Source organism: Taeniopygia guttata, chromosome Z (genome assembly GCF_048771995.1).
Source record: "Taeniopygia guttata chromosome Z, bTaeGut7.mat, whole genome shotgun sequence".
Lineage (NCBI taxonomy): Eukaryota > Metazoa > Chordata > Aves > Passeriformes > Estrildidae > Taeniopygia > Taeniopygia guttata.
Genome location: NC_133063.1, coordinates 81,656,974 through 81,669,670, shown reverse-complemented (window position 1 = coordinate 81,669,670; position 12,697 = coordinate 81,656,974). Strand labels below are relative to the sequence as shown.

Here is a 12,697-nt window from a genome sequence, read left to right as displayed (position 1 = left end):
GGGCTCTGCAATCACCTGGGAGGCATGGTGTGGATTTGGGAGCGGCCCCACACACAGTAAACACACTTTCTAACTTTAAACTGTTAGAGAGTTTCTGTCCATCACGGCTGGATATCGGTACTAGATCAATATCCATATTTCTGTAATAATTCATGATGACATTATAAACCAAAATGGTGAAAAATAACATGTTTCCTTGAAGAGTTGGGCCCAGGCATTGTGGTAGATGGGGCAGAGGTTGGCCAGAGCCGGCAGCAGGTGGGGGTGATGTGCAGAGTGTCAGGACAGCCCCAGTGTGAAAAACACCAACTACTTGGTTTTTAACATTTTAAAAGTTCAGTAATAATAATATAATGGTTATAAAAATAGTAATACAATTAGAGTAATAAAATTTAGAGTTAGGACAACTACAAGACAATAAAAAGCAAAGAATTACGGATGTCCAGGTACTCTCAGACACTAAGTCACTAAGTCACTAAGTCAAAAAGCATAACTTGTGAACAAAGGAATAACCTTAAAAGCAATAGCAACAGCCTGTTGCATGTTCATATATCTCATACATGGTGCATAAATTCCTTGCAAATTAAGAACTTTTCTGGTTTTTGTCAATTCCTTCCCCTTAATCCTGGTGGTTCCATAAGGACGAGAAGATGGAGAGAAGGTGGAAGAATGTTTGTTTTTCTGATAAGGAGGCTGTGACTCTTCATGGGCCCCGAGTCAGTGACACCTCAGAGTGAAGACTTTCTTTATTATCTCATTTCTTGCTCGAGCTGTAAAATAATCCTACATCGCAGATTTCCGTTTCAACATTATGTTGTAACCTGAAACTATTTAACACACTACTTAAGTAATACAGCATAACTTTCTAACATCACACGTATAATACTCATTGTAACATTTGCGAACAGCCAATCATAAAACGTGCGTTTTTCACGCCCGGTCCGTGGGAGCAGCGGAGTGACCACGCGTGGGCGGCTCAGCCGCGCTGCCCGCGGGTGGGGCTGCGATGCGGAGCGCGGATAATCAGGAATGAGCGAACTTTTCCTCCTCCCGAGCAGCCCCGGCCGCGCCCGGAGCCGCTGGGGCGGGACCGGCTCCGGCTCCGCGGGCGCGCAGGTGGGTCGGGGGCTCGGGCGGGTCGGGGGTGTCCCCGGGGTGTCCCCCCAGGGGTGTCCCCAGGGGTGTCTCCAGGGGCGTCCCCAGGGGTGTCCCCCCGGAGGTGTCCCCAGGGGTGTCCCCGGGGGTGTCCCCAGGGGTGTCCCCAGGGGTGTTCCCCCAGGGGTGTCCCCGGGGGTGCTCCCAGGGGTGTTCCCCCAGGGGTGTCCCCAGGGGTGTTCCCCCAGGGGTGTTCCCCCAGGGGGTGTCCCAGGGGTGTTCCCGGGGGTGTTCCCCCAGGGGTGTCCCCAGGGATGTTCCTCCAGGGGTGTCCCCGGGGGTGTTCCCCCGGGGGTGTCCCAGGGGTGTCCCCAGGGGTGTCCCAGGGGTGTTCCCGTGGGTGTCCCCGGGGGTGTCCCCGGGGGTGTTCCCCCAGGGGTGTCCCCAGGGGTGTCCCCGGGGGTGTCCCCGGGGGTGTTCCCCCAGGGGTGTCCCCAGGGGTGTCCCCAGGGGTGTTCCCCCAGGGGTGTCCCCCCAGGGTTGTGCCCCCAGGGGTGTCCCCGGGGGAGTTCCCAGGGGTGTCCCGGGGGTGTCCCCCGGGCCGTTCCCCCGGCACCGATTCCGGCAGCCCCGCTCCGCAGCCCCGCGTTCGCGTTTCCCGTTCGGGGCTCGTCCCGCTGCGCTCAGCGCGGAGCTTTCCTGTTCTTCCAGAGAAAATTGGCGAACTGGGAGGCGCTGTTCGCCCCTAGCTGAGGGGCCCTCGCTCAGGGAAAAAACCCCAAACCGACCAAAAACCCGGAAAAAAACAAGAGCAGAACATGGAGGAAGCAGAAGAGGATGACATGACATGTGGAGACTTGGGAAACGGGCTTGGGAGAAGACCGGGAGGCGTTTATGAAGGGGAAAACCTACAAAGTTCCTATTCAGTTAGATCTAGGAAGGGATCTGGAAAGAGTTGCGGTTGCCCCTTGTCAGCAAAGGTAGCAGAAGAAAGCGATGCTGCAGCTCTTCCTGCTCCAAAACGAAACAGCCTTTACGACGGATCACTCAAAAAACCTGCCTCTAGTTCCACACGGCAGAGTAGCTGTGGTAAGAGTAATTTGGAAGTTAATTATTCATAATACGAACAGTTCTTGTTGGTGGAAGTGAGCGCTCAGCTGCCTCACAAGGTGTCATCAAGTTTAATTCAAACCACTTGCCAAAATTCCCTGAAGGGCTGGGATCCTCCACCTTCCTCCCAGTCGCTGCTCGGGGGTCAGGGTGGTGACCATTCTTAGTGTGAAATGTCCCGTTTTAAGGTGTTTGAGTCTGCATCCTGTGGTGGGTGTACCGACACAGGTTCGGCTGTGTCTGTGAAATTGAGTGGCATTGCTCGGATTCCTAATTTAAGTCTGTTAAAATCGTCCTAAAGACAGTGCCTAAAGCTAAATATTTGTAGCTAAATATTCAAAATCTTATTTGCTCTTTAGTTGAAATTAGTGAATTGGCTTACATTAGGGGTTAAGAAGTAAGTTTTACAACCTGCATTAGTATTAACCTAACTATTTTGTGAAGGCAATGCTGCTGTAAAAACAATAAAATGTGGGCACTGCTGTTCATTACGGTCTGGCTGCTTTCCTGTCAATTTTTAATATTTTGACGGAGGTATTTCTGTGTAATTTGGTTGTTTTTCTCCTTTAAACAATTCCCTATTATCCTTTCCACAGTAAGCTGAGCTACCTCTGTCTCCTGAAAATTGCCCCTACTTCTAAATACTGTCAGCTGTTGTTTTAAAAGTGGATGTTGAAAAGTCGCAATCAGAAAATAATCTAAACAATTATTTTTTTAAAATCAAGATGGCAATTTTGTTTGCTTTATTTTAAATGAAGTTATGAAATGTTTGCCTTTATGTCTCTTTACAACACATATTTTCCTCCTATTTCACTTTTTTAACTATGAAGCAATGTGTTTTAAGCTTGTATTGATGTATTTTTTAAATCTGTTTATTAGTTCCACAAGAAAAAAAGCCCTCAACACAAAGATGAAAATTCACCTTTGTATGTTAACTCTTTCAGGGTAAAATCCTCACTTTTTTTTTTTTTTTTTCCATTAAATGCTACAGTGTCTTATCATTTAATATCCTCCATTGATCCTACAGAATCTAATACTGAAGTGTCAAATGAAGAACTAAAGCAGCAGCTTCAGGAAGCTCTGGAGGTTGGTAGCAGTGCCCAAGAGCTGCTCTCCAAATCTGCATTTCCCTTCCATGTAGCAAGAGGCTCTTGGCATGCTGAGAGACTTGGGTGCACCGGGGTTCTTGGAAAAACATAAATTAAATGTAACGCCAGGAAATCTTAGTGTGAGGAGTACTTTATATTCTGGGGGGTTTGTCTGTTTGTGGGGTTTTTTGAAGGAGCAGAGAAAATATTTCTAAAGATGCAGAGATTATTGAAGATTGTTGTACTTTTCTAACAGATGTTTTATTAGACTTTGGGGCTTGAAAGTCTGTAGTGTAAACAATCTCTGGATTTTTAGTCTGCATGTGTGTTGAAAGGTAGCAAACAGCACATTTTGATTTTAGTGGGGTTAAATGTGTTGAGGTGTTGGCATCACAGCCAGCTGACTTCATCTGTAAAAATACACCTTCCATCTGCACTGTTCTTTAGCCCATGAAAAGACCTCATGCAGGTAAAAGAGAGGTTTGTTTTTTGAGGAGGGGAAGTTCACACTGGTTTTACAGCCGAGTCTGACCAGGATCACCTTGGCTTTTATTCAGTGTACCCACTTTATTTTGCTGCAGGAACTTGAAATTTTGAAAGTTGAGCTCGAAGCGTCTCAAAGACAACTTGAAGGAAAAGATGAAGCCCTGAGAATCCTGCAGAGCATGGTAGGAGCTGTTCAGAAATCTCTTGGTGGGAACAAGGAAAACAAAGGAAATCTTCTGTGACTCCTCATCAAAACCTCAGCGACCTTAAGGCCTCCCCAGGGCTGCAGTTTAAATAATTGAGTCTGCAGGTGTCTACAGACTCACCCCTACAATTTACTGGAACTAGTGTGTTATTTAAGGAGACTATAGTGTAATAGCAATTCTTATAATTTTATCTTTGACAATCCTTGAAAATTTATCTACTAAAGATAAAATTACATTTTTTTTCCAGTCCCTTATATTGAAGATTTAGGCAGTGCTTGGAATCCTGCTGCAAAGCATGAGTATTTCAAGTTCACTGCTCCATCGGCTGCCCTAGAGGACAGTGTGCCTTAAATGTCAGGTTGTTCTTTTGTTCACCATTTGTAGTGTTTTTATTCTCTTCCATAACAAATTCTGCTGAAATCAGTTCCTGGAACTTAGCCTACTTACATAACCCATTTCTAGCTGTGTGGTTTCAACCATCACCTGTTTGTAGCAAGGTAGGCCTGGATCAGAGCTTGGGTGTGTTGTAACCTGTTTTTTGAGGTGTGACTTCCTGCAGGAGCCCTGAAGAAGACACGATCTCAAGGTGAATGGTGCTGCACTGTCAGCAGCAGAGGTTCTGGGCTTGAAACCCAAAAAGTGTGTTGTGCAAGTCAGACTCGAGACCAGAACCCTCTGGGGCTCACGAGGAGGCTGCTGGTGTTTGACCAGGAATGTGAAACTGAAAATTAACTCAGTTTAACCACAATATTTGACAGGATTGCGTTTTGGGTTTTGGTTTTGTTGTTTGTTAATTTTGCAGGCAGTGTTTGACAAAGCCACGAGCCATACAAAAGCAATGCTTCAGAAAACTGAGGAGGAAAAGAGGACTCTGGAGAAGGTAAACGTGGGCGTTTCCTTCAGCCACAGGGAGAAGCCCATGGCTATTAGAAAGGGGTTATCAGACTGCTTATTTAAATCATTAATTCCAGGGGGTTTGTGAAAGGAATTCCTGTTCCTTTTTAGTAGAAAGGGAAATACTAATTTATCTTTTGGTCTCGTTTGGTGCTATAGCAGAGGAGGAGCCAGAGCTCGTCCTGCACTTGGAGCTGGTGCTGTTTGTGGGTTCAGCTGCTCCTCAGGGATTCAGCTGAGGCTCCTCCAGGACTCTGAGTGCCCAGTTTTAGTAGGGGGGAGGAGGAAGGCGTTGAGCTCCCTTGTTAAACTGAGTTTTTTGCTGTTCTGTTCCATCCTGGGAGTGGGACAGGGAGGTGGGACAGCGTGGGTTTGTCTTTGCTGGGGCCTCTGGAAGCAGCAGGCTCTGAAAAGAGATTGCAGTCCTGCAGTCCACAGGCCAGAGGTGCAGAGACTTTGGTGTCTGGCACCAAATCTGTTATCTGCAGTGTCACAGATTGTCCCTGGCCACGGAGATCTCTGCCAAGCCCAACACCCCTGGCAGCCTTCTGAGCTGCTGCAAGTTTGTTTTGTTTCCACAGGAAATAAATATTTTGCAGTGGGAAATTGAATTTGATCAGGACAGATTGAAAAACATAGAAGACACCTGGACAGAAAAATATGACAGGTATTTGGCTTACACTGTGTATCACTGGGGTTTTTGTTTGATTTTTTTTTTTTTAAATTTCACTGAGTGCTCTGTGTCATTTGTTCTGTTCCCAACTTGCTTCCTCAGGTTCTCTGGGGGTTTTGCATTTTCCTAATTCCCTTCTAAAGATTGTGTTTTTTCACACTAATCATTTGTATTTTTCAATTAAAACTTCTAGTGTATTGTCCCAATATCTTTTTTTTTTTTTTTTTTTTTTTTTTTTTTTTAGGTGTCTGTAGGTTGGCTTTGCTGCTAGGCTCAGTTTTTTTTTTTTAATCATATGCTGTTAGCCAGCTGGGGACTGAGTATCCTTATTTACCTCAACCATAGATGAGGGAGAGAAAATAATGGTATAGGCATGCGTGTAGAAATATGATTTCCTGGTTAATAATTTATTTATTGTCTGGCACTGTCGGTCTGGGCATGAGCTCAGGTAACACCGGTGCTTTAGAGAAAGGCTAATCAAGAGGTTCTTTGTTAAATAGGAGTCACCCTGGGGGGACAGCAGGTGTGGCTGGGCAAGAAGAATGTGCCAGAGGCACTAAACTGATTATACATAACACACCTTGAGAAATGGGACCAGCAGATTCACTCATGTACGGGTAGAAATTGTATCTCTGGAGTCTACCCATCAGAGCTGTTATTGTCATTGTTTGTTATTATCATTGCTGTTTTTTACAATTCAGAATATGCTTTTATTTAAATGTATTTCAGCTTCAAAACAAAGAACAAGCCAGAAGTTTACAAACTATTCCACAGACACATTTGTCAAGGGGTGCCTCTTGAAAGGCTCTCTGGCTTTCCTGACTGAGTAGGTTTTTTCCAAGTGAAATAATTCAGACTGGGCTGCATTTACTGACAGCTGAGGAGATGCACCAAATAAATTGTATTGCTTTGACATTTAGGACGTCAGATTGCCACTGTTCTGTTCAAGAGGGAAATACTTCAAGGAAAAATGCATTATCAGTGTGTATTGTGTGCTCTCACGTTGCAACACCTGAAGGCACAGCTGTTCCTGAAAACAGGATTCAGACTACAGGAAGTTTACAGACCAGAGCTGTCGCTCCTCTAATATCACTTTTGTTCCTTCAAGGAAATAGGAAATTTCTAGCAATTGTTTCAGAGGTTCATAATTACCAATTTCTTTGAAGTTCTAATGGAAATGTGGCACTTAAACTCATCTCTTGTTAAAGCTATGGGCACTGCCTACTTATATGTGAAGGTTTGTTTTTTTTTAATTTATATCTAGTATTCAGCTCCTTTCACTTTTGATTTTTTTTTAATTCCATCTCTCAAGTAATCCTAATTTTAATTTGCAGAAATATTAGATACCATGTTTTAACAGGATGCTTTTTAAAATTACTGAGTGCTCACTTTAAAATGTTTTTAAAATATATAGTAAAGCCATTTTCTGACTTCTACAGGATATACTGTGAAAATGCAGCTCTTAAGGAAGCATTGAAACTGAGGACAGAAGAAGTTAAAACACTTAAAGCTGAAAATGCAAGTAAGCCAGAGACAGCTATTCCTCCGAATACACTGTTTTTCGGGAATAAATCAGGTTTTAGCTGTGATGGAAGATTCCTGTAAGGATCAGTGTCTTGTTCACATATCTTAGTGGATATGCACAAGCCTGGAAATTAAACTGGAAAGCAGCCAGGGCAGCCACTGGATCACAGGACTCAAGCCCCTTTCCTTTACTTATTGTTCCTTCCAACAAGCTGTAAAACAGCTGACTGGAATCATGGCTTGCCTGTGTTGTGCTGCTCCAAATGAGAGGCTGCCTGACTTTTAAGTGTAGGAGGAGAGGAGCTCCAAGTCCTGAGGCAGAGCAATACAGGAAATGTTCTCTCTAAGTGGGCCGTTACTTCTGGGAGAACACAGAAGGAGAAACAACTGGAGTGTGAGTTTCTACTTCTGCTCTCTCATCTTGTTCCCAAACTGATGCTTGAACTGTCAAACTGCTTCATTTGGGTGTAGCTGAACTCAGAAATTAAGACATCGGAGCAGGAGGTGTTTGTAATCTCTTTGTTTTATTTTGTAGTCCTGAACCAGCAGTGCTTGGAATTCCTTGCAATGCTAGATGTGAAACAACAGAAAGTTTTTCAGGAGAGCATGTTGTTGGACAGAAGTGACCTCACTGATTTTACAGGTCTTGAAGTGAGTACTGCCTGTGTGCTTTTCCAAATGGCTGCTTCAGGGATATGTTTGTGTACAAAGTACACCGAGAAAATTCATTGCTCATTACACATCCCTTTATCTGAATCCGTTTTTAGCTCATTAGCACATGCCTTTGCATGCCTGTTAACCAGTTTTCTTCTTCCTGGTCCACCTTGCAAAGAAAGATCAGGCAGAAGAAGGGATCAGGCTATTTTTCACAAGCTGTGATGCTTATTTTTATTCTCCCTAGCACTTAGAGCCCGCTTGCTCGTGCTTTGGTGAGCGCAGCAGAATCCCAGTGAGGGCTGCAGGGTGTGGCACACCCTGTTTTCAGGGTTTTGCCTGAAAACACAGATCTCCTTTGCACTCAGAAGCCTCCACCCCCCACAGCTGCTCCTGGTTCCAGGGTTTTTTTTGCTGGCACCTCTAGGAGCAGATCCTGACTGTGGAAAACACCAATCACTTGTTTTTTAACATCTTACAAGTTTATTGGTAATACAATTGTTATTAAAATAGTAATAAAATTAGAGTAATAAAAACTTCGCCAATGAGGATTAGGACACCACGAGACAATAAAAAGCAAAGAATTATGGACACCTGGATGTTTTTGGGCACCGAGCTGCCAAAACCGTGCCTTGTGAGCAAAGGAATAACCCTTAAAAGCAGCAGCCTGTTGCATATTCATATATACATGATCTGCAAATTTCTTGCAAATTAAGAATTTTTCTGGTTTTTGTCAACTCCTTCCCCTTAATCCTGGTGGTTCCATAAAGACAGAGAGAGGGTGGAAGAGTGTTTGTCTTTTCTGATAAGGAGGTTGTAACTCTCTATGTGTCCTGTTGCTGTTATCTCTGTGCAAAGAGTTTCTTGTTTATCTTATCCCTTTCTTGAGCTAGTAAAAAATATCTTACATTGCAGAGATTCTGTTTTAGCATTGTGTTATAACCTAAAACTATATTTAACACACTACTTGAAAAGGATTAATACAGTATTACAAAATAGCCGTCTATACCACGTACAGTATTTAATATTTGCGAAGAGCCTATCATAAAATATGCATTTTTCACACTGACCTCTGGTTTGCTTTGGGTTTTCAGCTGGCAGTGCTCGGAGCCTGCACCTGCAGCCCTGCCGAGGGGCAGCCCTGTCCCTGTGCCAAGGTGGCAGCTCTCACTCGGAAGCAGCTCCTTCATCTCAAGCAGCAGGTGACAAGCCTGGCAGGGTGGGGACAAGGAGGGGGTGCTCCTGCACCAGTCCAAACAAAGCCTGAAACACCCAGGCACTGCTCTCACAAACTCTCACAACCACAGTGGGTCTCAGAAATACTGTGAAGTTTGATTGTGATGCTTGTAATGCCATCATTTTTGCTGGTAGGAAAAAAAATGTGATTATATCTATTCAGCTTTACCAGTTAAAAAAAAGAAAACTGCATTATTTTCCCTTCTCCCCGTATATTTTAATCTGAAAAAAAGAGAACATGCCCTAAGTGTGTGTCCCCCATGAATGTGCACACTGTGCACGTGGACTGGCACTGAACCTTTCCCTTCCTTCCTGGCAGTGCCTTCCACCCCTCCCTCGCTGGCATCAGCACCCACAGCCCGCTCACTCAGCTAGGGCTGATCTTGCTGGAAATGCCTATTTATCTCACACTTAAATCAGTGATGTGAGTTCCAGGCTCCTCATTTTTTTCTATTTAGTGAAATTGTGTGTATTTAGGATTTTTCTTCCAATCTGTATTTGACTCTGCAAATGTGGTAGCTATCCTTGTGGTCCTGCTGCAGAACTTCCAACTGGTTTTGAAAATAGGTGCTGGCCTGTCCTTTGTAATCCCTGATATGGATTGCAATCTCTTGCTCCTTTGTCTCCTGGCCTGGCTGGAGGGGACATTGTGTCTCTCCTTGAGCTCTTGTACATATGCAGAGATAAATAAATACAGAGATGATAGTGTAGGTGGCTGGGGGTGTGAACATGTGCAGACAATGAAGAGTAAAGACTTCAATACACGTTTCAAAATACATTTCTTTACACACTAGGAAAACCCTTTGCTTCCTGCTGCTTCCTTGATTACATTTACTTGCAAGCTGTCTGTGTCTTAATATTCCTTTTAAATCCGTTTTGCTTCCAAAGCAGCTAATGCGCTTTGAATTTCCCTGAATTAATCCCAGATGGAGGATGTGAAGAAGAGCAAGGAAGAAGCGTACATCCTGGCGGACGCCTTCCGAATGGCGTTTGAGCAGCAGCTGGGGCAGAGGCAGGAGCAGGTCCTGAGGCTGGCAGGAGCGCTGGGCGTGAAGAAGGAAAGCAGATTTGCCAGCTGGCGGCGGCGGTGGGGCGCTGGTAGCCGGGCAGACATGTGCTGGGGGCTCAGTGCTGCCCGGGGCGTGGGGCTGCGGCTGAGCAGAGCTGGCAGCGGGCTGGTTAAGGGCTGCAGCAACTGCTCTGTCTTTGGGGCTTTTTTTTTTTTTCAAATTAGTTCTGTAGAAGAGTTGGGGAAGGGGAAGAAATGCAAAAAAAATGTATAGCTCGAGGTTTTTTAGCTCCAAGTGGGGCTTGAGCAGCCTGGTCTAGTGGAAGGTGTGGAGCAAGATGAGCTTCAAGGTCTTTTCTAAGCCAGGCCACTCCATAATTCACTGGAGTACTAAACAGTTGGGTTTTTTTTCTTAAACACTTTTACCTTTTTATTATGCATGTGTATCAATATTTCTGTTTATTAGTGTTCTTACACTAATGCAGAGTTACAAAGCCCTGTGTAAAAAGAGGAAGATTTCCAATCTGTAAAGTAGGAGTAATTCTAACAATCTTCTATTATTAAAAAAAAAAAAAATAGAGGGAGAATGAGAGGTATTTCAGTGCTTACATCATGGTCAGGCCCACTGCAGACTTTAGGAACGGCACAATATATTTGTTTTGACCATTGGCCAGGAGCTTAGAAGTGTGATGTGTCTCCCAAATTCCTGGGGCACTCCTGGGGTGTAGCACTACAACAACACAACCTTGAGTATCTATTTCCCCTATACTGACCCCATTACTTTCAGGCTCCGTTACCTGCCACATCTGTTCCGTAATTTTAATGTATTTTACCATTTCTGGAAATCTTACAGACTTGTAAGTGGCCAGTGTCAGAGAATCTTTGGGTTTTTTAGGCTACTTAGTGTTTAAAAACAAACTACCATGAATTTTACCATTTCTGGAAATATTACAAACTTCTGAGTGGCCAATGACAGAGAACCTTTGCTTTTTTAAGGCTACTTAGTGTTTAAAAACAAACTGCTGTGAATTTTACCATTCCTGGAAATCTTACACACTTGTGGGTTGCCAGTGTCAGAGAATCTTTGGGTTTCTTAGGCTACCTAGTGTTTAAAAATGAACTAACGTGAATTATTGTTTAACTAGAGCGTGAGAAGTGTGTTTTCCATAGAGTGAATTCTCAGTTTGCCCAGGTGTGAGGTCTGTGCAGTGCAGCGGGAGCAGGGGGAACCTGCTGAGCTGCATCTCATGTTGCCCTTTTCTCTGGGATTGCTCAGCTCCAGTTTAGAAGTGCCTGCTTTATCCCAGAGTGTTTTTCCCCTCCCTGACGCAGTTGTGTTTTCCGCAGAGGGCAGCGAGCCCAGCCTGGGGCGGCGGCTGTCCGGCCTGCTGCGGTCAGCGGGGGACGGCAGGAAGGTGCGGGAGCTGGACGATGCCCAGGAGCTGCTGCGGGTGCTGATAGATCTGGTCAGTGCGTGGCTGTCCCCGCAGCGCGGATGGGCCGTGTCGCGCGGGGCGCTGAGCGCTCTGCTCTCCGTTGGCAGGTGAACGACAAGGAGGAGGCCCTGGCGCACCAGCGCAAGGTCAGCTACATGCTGGCGCGGGCGGCGGAGCCCGGGACGGGGCAGGACAGGGCAGGACGGCGTTGGCTCGCGGCCCCGCGCCCCCGGGCCGGCCGTGCCCAGGCGGGAGTGGCCGTGGGGCTGCCGAGGCCGCGCTCCTGGCCCTCAGCGCTCGGCTGAAGGACAGCACCGCGGCCGTGTGGAAAAGAATGTTCTGGAAACATCAGGAGCTGTGTGTGCTGTGATGGTGTCACCGTGGGGATGATGGCGCTGTGTGGGCCCAGGGTGGGAGCGACCACGGGGATGCCAAGGCCGCGCTCCTGGCCCTCGGCGCTCAGCTGAGGCACAGCGCCACGGCCGTGTGGAAAAGAAGGTTCTGGAAACACCAGGAGCTGTGTGTGCTGTGATGGTGTCACCGCGGGGATGATGGCGCAGAGTGGGCCCAGGGGTGGGAGCGGCCGTTTCAGCGGCGCCACCGGGAACGATGTGTGGGCTGCGCTGGGCCTCCCTGAGGGAGCGGCGGTGATGTCACTGCAGGGGTGTGACGTCACTGCGGGGGTGTGATGTCACTGCGGGGGTGTGATGTCACGGCAGGGGTGTGACATCACTGCCGGGGTGTGACATCACTGTGGGGGTGTGACATCACGGCAGGAGGTCAGAGGCAGGGAGCAGGGCCTGGGTGGGGCTGATGTCGCTGCAGTGATGTCACTGTGGGGGTGTGACATCACAGCAGGGGTTGTGACGTCACCAGAACAGGCAGGGAGCAGGACCTGGGTGGAGATGATGGAGCAGCCATGATGTCACTGTGGGAGGTGTGACATCACGGCAGCGGGTGTGATGTCACCGGAACAGGCAGGGAGCAGGGCCTGGGTGGGGCTGATGGCGCTGCAGTGATGTCACTGTGGAGGTGTGACGTCACTGTGGGGGTGTGACATCACTGTGGGGGTGTGATGTCACCGGAACAGGCAGGGCCTGGGTGGGGCTGATGGCGCTGCAGTGACGTCACTGTGGAGGTGTGACATCATGGCAGGGGGTGTGACATCACAGCAGGGGGTATGATGTCACCGGAACAGGCAGGGAACTGGGCCTGGGTGGGGCTGATGGAGTGGCCGTGATGTCACTGTGGGGGTGTGACATCACTGTGGGGGTGTGACATCATGG

The 12,697-nt window shown here is 46.8% G+C and overlaps 1 protein-coding gene across 1 annotated transcript; it reads left to right on the top strand.

Annotated features, from left to right (window-relative positions):
* Positions 1 to 1,828: 1,828 nt before the first annotated feature.
* CCDC125 (coiled-coil domain containing 125) lies at positions 1,829 to 11,716 on the top strand. Its single transcript, XM_030258334.4, has 11 exons — positions 1,829 to 2,184; positions 3,233 to 3,291; positions 3,875 to 3,961; positions 4,788 to 4,865; positions 5,461 to 5,546; positions 6,992 to 7,074; positions 7,612 to 7,727; positions 8,825 to 8,932; positions 9,893 to 10,064; positions 11,323 to 11,441; positions 11,519 to 11,716. Exons 1-11 carry the CDS (start codon positions 1,914 to 1,916, stop codon positions 11,714 to 11,716), a joined length of 1,377 nt encoding a protein of 458 aa, XP_030114194.4. The 5' UTR covers positions 1,829 to 1,913.
* Positions 11,717 to 12,697: the final 981 nt, after the last annotated feature.

Bases quoted from the DNA above. Each gene is read 5' to 3' on its own strand.
- CCDC125 (XM_030258334.4), top strand. From the start codon at position 1,914: ATGGAGGAAGCAGAAGAGGATGACATGACATGTGGAGACTTGGGAAAC. The intron at 8,933-9,892 runs GTGACAAGCCTG...AATTAATCCCAG, and splicing joins TCCTTCATCTCAAGCAGCAG to ATGGAGGATGTGAAGAAGAG. The intron at 11,442-11,518 runs GTCAGTGCGTGG...CTCCGTTGGCAG, and splicing joins TGCGGGTGCTGATAGATCTG to GTGAACGACAAGGAGGAGGC.